The sequence below is a fragment of the Mycteria americana genome, chromosome 1, assembly GCF_035582795.1.
Source record: "Mycteria americana isolate JAX WOST 10 ecotype Jacksonville Zoo and Gardens chromosome 1, USCA_MyAme_1.0, whole genome shotgun sequence".
In the NCBI taxonomy this organism is placed as follows: Eukaryota; Metazoa; Chordata; class Aves; order Ciconiiformes; family Ciconiidae; genus Mycteria; species Mycteria americana.
The window spans coordinates 198,080,490-198,093,557 of NC_134365.1; the positions used below are offsets into that span (position 1 = coordinate 198,080,490).

The 13,068-nt window shown below is 42.5% G+C and overlaps 1 protein-coding gene across 2 annotated transcripts in view; it reads right to left on the reverse strand.

Annotated features, from left to right (window-relative positions):
- B3GLCT (beta 3-glucosyltransferase) overlaps window positions 1-10,876 on the reverse strand; it is a 67,870-nt gene extending 56,994 nt beyond the window's left edge. For both annotated transcript variants that reach the window (XM_075490801.1, XM_075490800.1), the window contains exons 1-2: window positions 10,621-10,876; window positions 2,258-2,319 (exon numbers count right to left, since the gene is read on the reverse strand). In XM_075490801.1, coding sequence (XP_075346916.1) covers window positions 2,258-2,319; window positions 10,621-10,708 — 150 coding nt within the window. In that variant the 5' untranslated portion in view covers window positions 10,709-10,876. The remainder of the gene's footprint in view (window positions 1-2,257; window positions 2,320-10,620) is intronic.
- Between the last annotated feature and the right edge of the window lie 2,192 nt (window positions 10,877-13,068).

The following is a 13,068-nucleotide window of genomic DNA, read 5'->3' on the forward strand; positions in this document are numbered from 1 at the left end:
TATTGTACATAACATGACTTCACTGGGATTTATTCAGGTATCACATACATTTGTGATGGAATTTTAACAGAGTGCTGAGGAACAGGCAACAGTGACATTGCATTTGCATCGTTAACCAGGAAACCAAGACACACACATAAGAATATCTTACGAGCACATTCAGTTGCTTCTAAATAACAGAGGCTGGGTGGAAAGGTGGTGTTTAAGCACTGCTGACTGGTAGAGAGAGAGGACTGGAGAAATAGCTTTGTGCTTCCTACAAAAATTGTACGAAGGAAAACAGAGCCTTCATTTATTGCACAATTTCTCCCTGGTAATAGCACCTCAGTGCTTTGGTTTCTCCACATGTAAAAATCAAGATCATCTTTACTAATTGCATAAGGATGTTGTAGGATATATCTTGGTTCAAGCATTTTAAGACCTTCAGATAGAAATGCCATACAAGGCACTCCTCAGTAATAAGCTCGTATATAGTTTTCCTACCCTTGTGACTTAATTCCTATTTATAAACACAATCTTTTCTCCCCCTCCTTTTTTTAAAAATATCATATCCATCTAATCCTTTTAGTCCTGCTTGCATCAGATGATCTCTCCCTCTGTCCAGGTCTGACTTTTACACTGAAATGCATAAGCTCCAACTTCCTTGATAGCCATCTGTAAAACCTTTTCAAGAGTGACTGCATTGCATCCATGCTTATGACTCTTTTTTGCTGACCGGGTCAGCAACTCTTATAAGACTAAGTTATTTTGATGACTATACACAGTACTGCCATCTTACAGCATAATATACACCACATTCTAAGTTAACCCTATCATAAACAACATGGGAAGATTAATTTTCTATGCAAACAAAAAAGTATGTGTTTTGTGGTACACAGTGTGACAAACAAGCCATATTTTACAATTATCTTTATTAAAACACAAAACAGAACAGTTGTTGCCCATGTCATTTCTGTTAATGTAAAAAAAAAAAGGGGGGGGGGGGGATTAAAAATGGGATTTTGGCCTGAAGAGTTCTAGGAGGCACCTCTGACTTCATCTGAGGGAAGGTTTTGAAACTTTAAAATAGTAGGAAAGCCTTCATAAATTATATCCTATATAAGAATGATAACATTAAACAGCTAGATTGAGACAGTAATGCATTTTGACAAACAGCAACTTATAAGTAATGAAAACAGAATCACGTTACCTAGTCTCCCAGATACACTGCAGCAGATCAGCTGTTTGCAATAGGGATCTTTTTCATTTATGAAAATTACTGTAGATACAGCAATCATCATCAAAACAAAAAATTATTTAGAAACACATATCTCTGACCATACTTCCATTGCATTTGATATGAGATCAGTAGATCTAAACGGCAGTTATAGATTCTAACTCTTGATTCATTCCAGTACTTTTATTTGATTTTCCTCCCTTAAATCTCTTTTATACATTCACAAATATCTGTTACAAATATATACATATAAAAAAATTGGTAGATAGAAACCTGCTAAAGGACATACATGCATACACACCTAGCACCCATTATGCTGTTTAACAGTAGGGCTAGCTCTGACCATTAGTTCTTCTAATCTGTTAATTTGTAATTTCATATGCAAGCTTTACTTGAGCCGTGACTTGGGTAGCAATATGTAATAATGCTAATTTAGCAGAGAGGCAGCCATTTCCCTCTCAATGTATTATATATTTAACAAAACCAAGAAGAAAGGAAAACCTGTCTCTGAACTAATAAAGGTTATATACTCAAAAACTGTTCTCAACAGCAATAACACTATCAGCTTGTAGAAGCTATGCAAAATCGCCAAGGTTTTGTTACTATAAGTTTCTAATGCACTCTTCAGCTGATCCTGGGAAAAACAAAATTAATTGTTTTCTAAATTATAGTTTTGTTCCACAACAAAACCCAAAAAACCTAATTGTCTTAATACAAATGGCAACATAAGTCAGAAAATCCAGTGTAATAAAGAAATCAAAAGTGCTAAGTGTAAGTTTATTCTAGTAATTCTAAGAATCCATAGGATAAATTAAGATCCTAGTAATACTAGAAGAGTAGTGCTACATGCAACTTGTGTCCCATTAGAGGTATCTTATATGCCACAAAGAACCAGAAAGACATCGTATGACATTTAGTACCACTTAAATCAATGATCAAAATAATCAATGTCATAGATGTTAGGCTTTCTGCTCTGGTCTCTTCTAGATGATTTTATAATGTCTGTAAAATGTTCCTGCTCTGGCAATTAAAATTTATTACCTGCAGCACTGGTAGTTCAGTCTCATCTTCTGCACCTTCAGGAACTACACTTACAGCAAAAGCTGAAAGAAAAAGCAGACTTTTTTCACATTATAGGAGCTCATTTTCACACTTGACAAAGTTCTGCAGCAAAAGAAAGAAAAAATCAGGTAGATTTTCACATTAAATGATACTATATTGGTAATAATCTTTATGAGCATAAGACAGTCCGTTCTCACAGAATTTATACATTTTCTTCCTGACAATTCTATTCCCGTACATCGCTGAAAAGATCACTCTTTGATGTGAAGCCAATTTATCTTGGCTTCAAGGCAAATAAATCCCATTTTTAAAAAAAAATCAAATCTGTTCAGTCCAGTAGTTCACTTGACAACAGCATAATGTGCTATCACATGGGAGACCTGCATTCCACTCTATCTTTAGGTTAAAGTTTGGATTACAAGAGCTTCACTTGGAACCACAGAAACTGACAGCAGCTGACAGAAATTTCGATCAAACTTGAAGATGGCTGTCATACGCTTTGAATGCCATCTTTGAACAACAGTCAAATTTGTTAATGTATAAGAGACCCAAATAAATGTTTACAAAAAGAACAGAGACCCCAAAGACCTAATTTGCACAAACCTAGCATTATCTTAAACCTTTTATACTGACACCACCTTAGGCATACACTTCTAGTTTGTATTAGAAAAATAGTCATAAAAAAGGGTTCTCTTTTTTTTTTTTCTTGTTGATGTAGTTGTCTAATCCATTTGTCTCAGCTTGCTCATTTGTAAAAGTAGTTCCATTTAACATAAGAAAGCTTTGCTAAGATTCTTTGTAAGGTTTCTTTTTCTAAAAGGTACTAAAGACATGCAAATAAAAGTAAATTGCTATCATTTGGAAGGAACTCAAGATACTACTCATCATGGCCAAACAGATGATTTTCATAAAAACTGGGTGGAAAAAAACCCCACAGATTCAAGTGGAGTGTCTCACTGCAAGTTTAAATTATTTATCGCTTGAAATTGCTTTCAAAGTGAATTGCTAGCAACTGTCAATTCCTTGGACACACTAGAAACCTGGAATGTAGGAAAGCAAGAAGACAAGATTGTCCAAAGCCTGTGGTGCTCCATCTCTGATTACCTATACCGCTATGCTCTTTCAACTGGAGACCAAATTTCATCAAGTGTCTAGGAGTTGAGTTTCACAATGACATCTCAGGTCCTGACTAACTTGAATCTCAAATCACACCGCTAGATGCAGACATCCCAAAATCATTCTAACACAGTAGACTCACGTTGACCATAGCCACATTTCAATAAGGCATTTAGCCAGGAAGAAAACAGAATACAAGTAGGAGTGTCCTCCCCAATGTTGTCCTCAAGTAAATGTTTTGCACTTCTAGTTCGAAAGTGCACAGAGAATACCCTCAGTCTGCCTATTATATCCCTTGCTGACAGCATGTTCTGATTATTTTCCTCCTTCTCTTCCAACATAACAGTACTTAGAGCTCCAGATAAGGAATATCTTCCCCTACACAAACCAGATCCACACCTTCTACTTGACACAATCCTAATTAAGATCAACACAAAACACCCTTATTCTGGGAAATGTATTAATTACATAGTATTAACCTGAAGAAGTATCACCTCATAAATGCAGCTTATTCACAAGACTGAATGCAAGCAGAATTTTCATGACTTTCCATTTTTAATATGCAGCTGAGGAATGGCACACGAGACCTGAAACAACTGTGATTGACAACAGCTGCTGCCTCTCTCACCATAACGTTCAATAACGCATGCCACACTGCTTCTAAGATTTATAAAATATTAATGCACATGATCCTCAAAACAAATCATACAATACTCAGATAACCTGGGAAAAAAGGACCTATTTCATACTATGTCTCTGACAGCACAGATGAAGCTCTTCAGGGAATTATTTTAACAACCTACTTCATCTTCGTATTACAGAACCACAGAATTGTTCAGGTTGGAAAGGACCCCTGAAGATCATCTAGTCTAACCCCCCCCAGAGCAGGATGCTCAGGACCTTGTCTAGTCAGGTTTTGAGTATTTCCTAGGACAGAGACTCCACAAACTCTCTGAGAAACCTCTTCCAGTGTTCAATCACTCTTAGAGTAAAAAAAAAAGTATTTATGTTTAAATGGATTTTCCTGTATTTCAGTTTGTGCCAACTACCTCATGTGCCATTAGGCACCACAGAGTCTGGCTCTGTCTTCTTTACTGCTCCCCATCAGGTATTTACATATGTTGGTAAGGTCCTCCCTGAACCTTCTCTTCTCCAGGCTGAACAGCCCCAGCTCCTTCAGCCTCTCCTCTTATGTCAGGTGCTCCGATCTATTCATAATCTTCATGGTCCTTTGCTGGACTCACTCCAGTATGTCCATGTCTCTCTTGTACTGGGGAGCCCAGACCTGGACACAGCACCACAGGTGTGTCTCACCAGTGCTGAGCAGAGAAGAGAGAGGAAGGATCACCTTCCTTCCCTGCTGGAAACACTCTTCCTAATGCAGCCCAGGAGGCTGCTGGCCAACTTTGCCACAATGGCACACTGCTGGTTCATGGTCAGTTTGTTGCCCACCAAGACCCTCAGGTCCTTCTCTGCCATGCTGCTTTCCAGACAGTGTGCCACCAGTGTGCCTTGGTGCATGGGGTGACTCCTCGCCACAGGCAGGACTTGGCATTTCCCTTCGCTGAACTTGGTTTTCCAAGTTTCCCATTTGCCCATTTCTCCAGCCTGCTGAGGTCCCTCTGAATGGCAGCACAACCAGCTGGTGCATCAACCCCTCCTGCCCATTTTGCATCCTCTGCAAATTTGCTGAGGGTGCACTTTGTCCCATTGTCCAGGTCATTAATGAAGAGGCTAAACACTACTGGAACCATTATCAACCCCTGGAGTGCACCATGCCACTGATCAGAGCCCATGAGCCCATCAAGTCAGGCAGTTTTCTATCCACCTCACTGTCCACATATCTAGCCCATACTCCATCAGTTCGTGTATGACATTATAAGAAACAGTACTGAACTCCTTGCTAACATTGAGATAAACAACATCCATTGCTTTCCCCACATTCATGAAGGCAGTCATCTCATCACAGAAGTCTTTTGGGTTGGTCAAGCATGACTGCCCCTTCATAAAACTATGCTGACTTCTCCCAATCGCCTTCTCGTCCTTCGTATGTTTGTCTTGTCCTTCCTTGTTTGGCAATGGTATCCAGGATTATTTGCTCCACCACCTTCCCAGGGATTGAGGTGACACTGGCCAACCTATAGTTTCCCCAGACTATCCTCCTTGCTCTCCCTGAAGACAGGTGTGACAGTTGCTCTCTCCTAGTCTTCAGGAATCTCCCCCAGTCACCATGACCTTTCAAAGATTATCAAAAGTGGCCTTGCATTGACATTGTCAAACTTTGTCAGCACTTGTGGGTGCCTCCTATCAGGTCCTGTGGACTTCTGTATGTCCAATTTGTTTAAATGTTCCCTAAACTGGTCCACCTCTAGTGAAGTAACTCTTCCTTGCTCCAGACTTTCCCAGGAGTTTCAGGGGCCTGGAATTGCTGAAGGTGGGTCTTACCAGTACACACCAAGGCAAAGAAGGTTTCGAATTCCTCTTCCATGTCCTTCTTTTAACCGAGCCCCTCCCCCCATTCAGAAGCAGGCCCACATTTTCCCTAGTCTCCCTTTTGCTGCTGATAAACCTGTAGAAGCCCTTTTTCTTGCTTTTCACAAATTGAATCCCTTGCCAGATTCAACTCCAGGTGGGCTCTGGCTTTCCTAACAGCATACCTGCACTCTTAGACAGTGTCTCCATATTCATCTTGGGGTGACCTGACCCTGTTTCCATCTCTTGTGTCCTTCCTTTTTATGTTTGAGTTTTGTGAGGAGCTCTTTGTTTATGCACGTGGGCCTCCTGCCATCTTTGCTTGCCTTCCTGCATGTGGGGATGGACCATTCTTGAGCTTGTAGGAGGGGAACCTTGAAAATCAACCAGCTCTCCTGGACCATCTCCCCTATCAATCTTTCTGTATTGTTGAGGACAGTGGTAGATTGAATATGCCTGGCTAAAAATTACTTTTCTTGCAGCTGCCCTGACATACGGTGCAAGTTCAACACTCACACATATCATTTATTAAACAAACCAATATCTGTGACGAACATTATATTCTCTATATTCTTTACCATTATTCTTACTCCCAGTGATTTCAGACATGCAGCCACCCCTTCTTTTCCAACAAATAAACATATTAAAATGACTTGGTATTTTTTACATTAAATATTCCAGGAAGACTTTTTCCAGATAATACATTTTAATGATAAGACAAGAACTGTTCAGGCTATTTTTAAACTACTGAAGAACCATTCACTAAACAGATTAGGAGACCCCTGAAGACACCACAAAAAAGCTTCAAGAGTCTTCACCCAACAGTAACCAAGCTTTTCACTCAGGCAGACCATGAGAGTTTATTTTAGCAACAAATATGCTATGGCCCCTCTGCTACCTTGTTAGCAAATAAATATCCTCTTCTAAGGATTTACAGGGAAAAGGGTGGCATGAGAAAGAATGTGGTAAATCTAGCTGGCATATGACTTATCAATAAAGGGACCACAGGGTAGGTAGGAAATACAGTGCTTGGGCGCAAGTGGATGTCTCTCAGATTAATTCATCCACCCACAATTCACTCCCAAGAGGTTTCTGAAAAAGGTGCGCCCAGGAGTGGACCACAGATAGAAAAATTCTAACTACACATGCAGCTCATGACCAGATCAGTGGTACAAAACAGGTAGAAACTGTAAACTCTCTGTGGCAAGGATATCTTTTCGTTGCGTGTAACGTACACACGCACAATGAAGGATGACCTATGTCTGGGAGCTATCAGATGCTACTATAACAAAAGAGTAACTTTTCATGACCAAATATCATTATTAATTCAGACAACTGCAACAGATTTCTTTCAGTATAGAACTCCCCAAGACACATATCAATCTCTGGAGCTAGAGGCACCTTTGCTAAATCCAGAATTTCCTCTAGTCCCTTTGAGTTTTTTGATGCAATGCAAGCATACCTCAGGTGGACCACTGACTTACCGTAGAGCGCAGAGAAAATATATTGCAAGAAGAAACTGATTAGCTCGTAAAAGTTCAAACTGTGTAGGGACCACAGTAACCAAAAAGGCTAGGGTCATTAACCGTACTATTTCTCTCAAAGCTATCTAAAGCAAAAAAAACCCAGCAAGGCACTGTCTTAAATACAACCCATAATTTTGTATTTGTCACTTCATTATTTAATGCATTGTGTACTTTGAAGTTTGTTAACACACGTAGCTATTCAAATCATTTGGCACAAGCAGACAGAAAATGAATGTGTCAATTACCAGTCCTCCCCTCCTTTTGCTAAATGCCTAAGAACTGAGGATAAGTAAGAAAAGGAAAGAAATTTTAGAAAGACTTTAAAGCTCTTTATTTTCATAAATCTTATCTTTATTTCTTTTGAAAGCAGGACTAAGATCCACTGAAAAAACTAGACAACATTTTTGGATCCATGCAAAACCTGGAAATTTAATCAGAGAATGCAATATAAGTAGCTTCAATTCCTATTTATTTCTCTCAAGTGCTCCATTATTTGCATTAAAATTTTGGTGAGTAAATAGACTTGCTTATAACACTAGAAAGTAAAACTCAATCATTTATTTTCATTGTTCAGCAGCTGAACTGCAGGAATGTGCCAACAAACTATTAGGAAAATGGATGTAAATACTGTAGTATTAAAAGACAACATACTGTATAAATATATATAATGATATAATACCACATGATAAATGTAGAAGTAATCCTTTCTTCAGTACTACCCTTTTGAGTGTAAACAACTTCCAAATGCTTACAATTATATGTCCTTTAAATGCAAAGGATGTTAAAAACTGAGGAGTTAACTCTTTTGCTTTCACAGACAAAATCCATTTGAGGCAGAAAGACAACACTTCTGTTATCTTCTTCTTTTACAGTCTGATTCAAGGCTGACTGACACCAGAGTCATTCCAATCACCTCACCAGGCTGTGGGTCAGTTTAAATGGGCTCCAAAAAAGTTATGATTCTATAGCTCACATATGGCAAAACCATGACTAATAATAACCACTTCAAATAACGAAAGCCATTGATTATGTTGTACACAGTAGACAAAACAATTAAAATAGAATTTCTTCATAATTCTAATTATAATTTAATGAAAGGTCTATTTTTGTTTTGGCTGGGGGTTGGTTGGGTTTCCTCCCCCTCCCAAGTTTTCAAAGAACATAAGATTCTATGGATTGACATGATTCCAGAGAAAATCTGCACTGATGCTGTCAGTCAAAGAGACAGGATCTTCCATAATGAGACAGCCTCAGAGCGCCAGGAAGCAAAATAAAATAGTCTCATGTATTTATATGCAAGCTTTTATAATATTTCTTTATTGTTGCTACCCTATCAGCATCAAAGACCCCGGTCTAGCCAGGTAAGAATGAAGACTTACAGATTTATCAACCCAAAATGGGGAGGGAGCAGGGGGGAGTAGGAAGGGGAAGAGATGATGCAAGCAAATTTCCAGCATCTGAAGCTTTTCGTAAAATAAAAGCAACTCACTTTATTTCTTTACTCAATTTCTTTAAGCTAATCGCACATATGGGAAGAAGGCAGCTGAAATCACCACTATGAACCACTGAAATGTCTAAATGAGTGCTGTGTACACCAGTATCTTTATAAAAGGCAAGCAAAGAAAAACAGTAGAAGAAAAAGCATCATCATTATCCCTTCTGATTGTCTAGAAGTTAGATCAAACAAAATCATCTGAATACGTTTTCCCATTCTGCAAGCTGCCACCTGCAAGCTGGAATTTATGAAATGACTTAACTACCAAGAGACAAGCTGTTTTCTTCTGTGAAATGCAATCCAAATTATTTCTGTTTTCCAAGAGCAAAGCTGATTGTTTTGCAAACTTACTATCCTGGCCATCTCAAAAGCATGGGGTATTTACAAAAGAAAGGAGTTTAATATAGAAGGATTTTTAAAAAACTACAAGAAAGCCATGATACTGCAATAAGCTTCAGGTGAACAAATTTTATACAAGCATTAATCGAGACCTACTGAACAAGAGGTAGTTGCACAAGCAAGAACCCAAGTTTTTCCATTTCCGCCTTCTACCTGCATGTATGCATGTATACAATAAATATACGTACACACACAGGGAAAACCGAAGCTGCTATTCTCTGACTGTGATTACAATCTGTTCGAGTTTACAAGTGCTATAGTACCTTGCTGAAGCACTGGAGCAAAACTGCTCGTCCCAGAAAGAACGAAATATAGCTTTAGGAAGAGCAGTAGAGTATGAGGACTTCTCCAAAAACCAAGCTGCGTAGGGGAAAGGAAAAGTGTTTTACAAGTGAAAAATCAAAGTATCAGAGTTTTACTTTGCTGAAGACAGGATTTATTTTACCAGGTTTCCCCTGCAGGATTTTGATCCACAAACCATAGTAGTGGATGAGAATCAAATCCAAAGACAAACTGACAAGCCTATGCTGACAGAGATGGAAACATTCAGGAACAGAAATAATGAGAAACAGAACAGATGTAAATATTTATTCCTGTCTCTTACACTCACGGCAACAGCTCCTAACTCCAAGAGCCTGTAGCCATCCAACTGCTGACATACTACTAACCCTTCTATTTCTGCCACCTGCCTAGACACATTAAAAACGTCCCTAAAATATAGTAATAAGATTTTTTTTTTCTCTATGCTGACATTTTAACCAGGCGGTATTACCTTTCCATCTCCCCTCAGCAACACCCAGTCACAGTAAGGCGCTATTTCAAACACGAGCACGAATAGCTTCGTGGTGGGTTTTAGCCAGTTGTTTAACGAAGATTGTCTTGACCTGAGCGGCTGGCCCCAGTGAGGACCGGTTTCCGCGGCGAGGGCTTTCCCCTGCCCCGCACTGGCCCGGGGCAGAGGGCCGCCCCCTCGTCCCCACACACCGCTGCGGGGCCCGGAGGGCGGGAAACGGTCCCTACGCTGGCCGTCACCGGCACCTCAGGGCCGGGGCCGCTGCGGGGAGCCCGCACTGCCCCGTCGGCGCCCCAGCCCAGCTCACTAACAAACTTCGGGGGAAGGGGCACCTCCTGTCTTCCGCCCGCTTCCCCTCACGGGGCGGGACAGAGCGGTGAGGAAGAAGCAGCGGCAGCGGCTCCGGCGCCCCCCCCCCCCAAGCTCTCCAGCCCTGTCCCGTGACCTCCAGCCCCTCATCGCCTCCGCAGAGGGGCCGAGCGTCCCGGGTCTCCTCCCTTCACCTCGCCATGGCGTCCCGGCCCGGCCCCCGGCCACTCACCCCGGGTGCGGAGCGGCGGGAGAAGGAAGAAGAGGTGGGTGCACGCAGCGAAAAGGAGCCAGCGGTTGCAGCCGGGCTCCCGAGACATCTTGGCAAGGGCCGCCGAGCCGCACGGCGGGGGGCGGAGGAGCGGGGCACGGTGCGCCCGGCTGCCCGCCTCTGCCGCAGGAGCGCGGGCGAGCGGCCTCCGGCGGGTGGCGGTGCCGCCGCCAGCCCGCCCTCCTTCCCTTCCCTTCCCTTCCCCCCCCCGCCAGGGCCCGGCAGGACCGGCCGCCGGCGCCGGGAGGAGGGGGAGGCGGAGCGGGGGCCGCGGCGCCCTCTGGCGGGCGGCAGCGGGAGAGGCGGTGCCCTGCGGCCCCGCGCCTCCCCGCCGGCTCCGGCCTGCCGCTGCCCGCCGCCGCCGGGCCCCGGAGCCGGCGGCAGGCAGCCGCGCTGCGGGCCCCAGCCCTTCCGGACCGGCCGCCGCGGGCCGTCAGCTCCCCGGGGGCACCCGGAGCTCCTACAGCCCTGTATATGGGTATGGAACAAATATCCAGCCCAAAATAATCCTAATAAGCATAGCTCTCCATAACCATTATTGATCATCCAGCACCTGTTACCAAAACCAATAATGTCTTTAATTCTTAATGCTAAATTATCAACTCCACAGAAAGTCCTCCAACGAGGTTTCTAGGTTGTCCGGTTTAGACAAAAGAGGGCTTTTTGGTTATTAGCTTCATCCTTCTCTTCTCACAAACAAATTAAAATATTGTCAGTCAAATGATACCCAGCACTCCGACAGGAACCTGGTCCACAATAACCAGTGGCCTAGTTCATCTCTAAAACAACCCTCACAAGCCGTTACCCCAAAAGAGCACGTTGCACCTCCAGACAGCCATTTCATTCGGTTGGACTCGATGATCTTAAAGGTCTTTTCCAACCTATACGATTCTGTGATTCATAACTACCTGTGTAACCAGGAGTGGAGACATGGGGTGCGGCACAGACTACAGGTATGCGACACGAGAGGGGCACAGCCTTGGCACTGGAGACTCTACAGCTACGAACAACTCACTCATAGTCAGTTAAAGAAATACAGACCGGAGCCACACAAAACTGGTTTTAGGAGTAATGCAGAGAACAAAGTAGTATCTAACATGCATAAATGTCACGATATAGACAGTAAATTTGGATGTAACACCTGCAGACCAACAAAGAAAGATCAAGAGTGTAAAACCTTGTTAGCAAACAAAAAATGACCCCATGTGGATCCTGGAGCAAGGAAGAAGAAACCATCCACACGTACATCAGATTTGTCCCAGTGAAGCACTCCACATGCTGACAACTTGCCGTGACACCCCCCATACACCCCAGAATGAAACTGCCAACCTTCAGACCCAGGGGAGCCACAGAAGGGTGAGCAGGAAAAGGAGCAGAAACCCAGCAGTGTGTATAAAATTTTCACTGCGCTGTCATTCATTCTTTTTCTGTAGCAATTAGAGCTTTATTAATAATTATTAGATTCTTCACATTTCAACTATAGTAACAAGAAATTCTTGGCTTTACTTACTGTCGCAGATGGAGTGATGCACTTCACTTGTACGAGCAAAGCAAAAATATACTTTATTGATACAAAAGAGTGAATTAACAAGGTTCGACAAGTGTGACAGTGGTTTAACAAGATTTGATGGCAAGGTACAGTTGATTATTTACTGCATAGAGGACAGGGTCAGACAAAACCATCAGGGAGACCCTCCCATTGAGTCATGATGTCCAGAAAGGACCCCCTTGCTTTCTAAACTCCTTCTCAGAGAGGGGTCTAGGTGCGGCTAGATCCAATCCTAGTCCCAGACTTGGTCAACGCTTTATGTCTAAAGGATTATATGTGTGCAATCAATCCTTTATATCACTTAGCTAAGATTACAAAGTTTAGCATGCTATTAGTCACTTACCGAGGATCTGTTGCAGCAAGGAATCTCTCAACCTTGAGAAGTAACCTTGAGAGGCATCCCTGCTCAAGGGGAGATCCTGGTGTGCAGCCCGCTGCTGTGCAGGAGAGCTCAACGGGCTCTTGGGCTGCTCACTATTTATGGGGGTAAGATGATTGACTTATATTTGCATACTCATCCCAGATCTTGGTTTCTTAGGTGGGTGCATCACACAATAGCCCTTGGCTTTTGTGTTGTTATCCGTCTCCCGAATCCACTTTGAGCTGGATACAGCCATCACGACCAGATGCATCCATTACGACTGTCACTGGTGGTTTTCGCCTGAGCAGGGTTACAGGAGGTAAAGGTTGGGGGCGGGGGGACGTGACACGGTCACGCTTACATATAAGGCACGCTTCCTCTTTGCCCTTGAACACAATTTTGAGCATAGCACCTGGTACCCCTAGGTAACGATTCCTTACATGGTAGGTACGCATAGACATGAATTCCAGCCTGGTCTATATGTATACATTTTCCCATC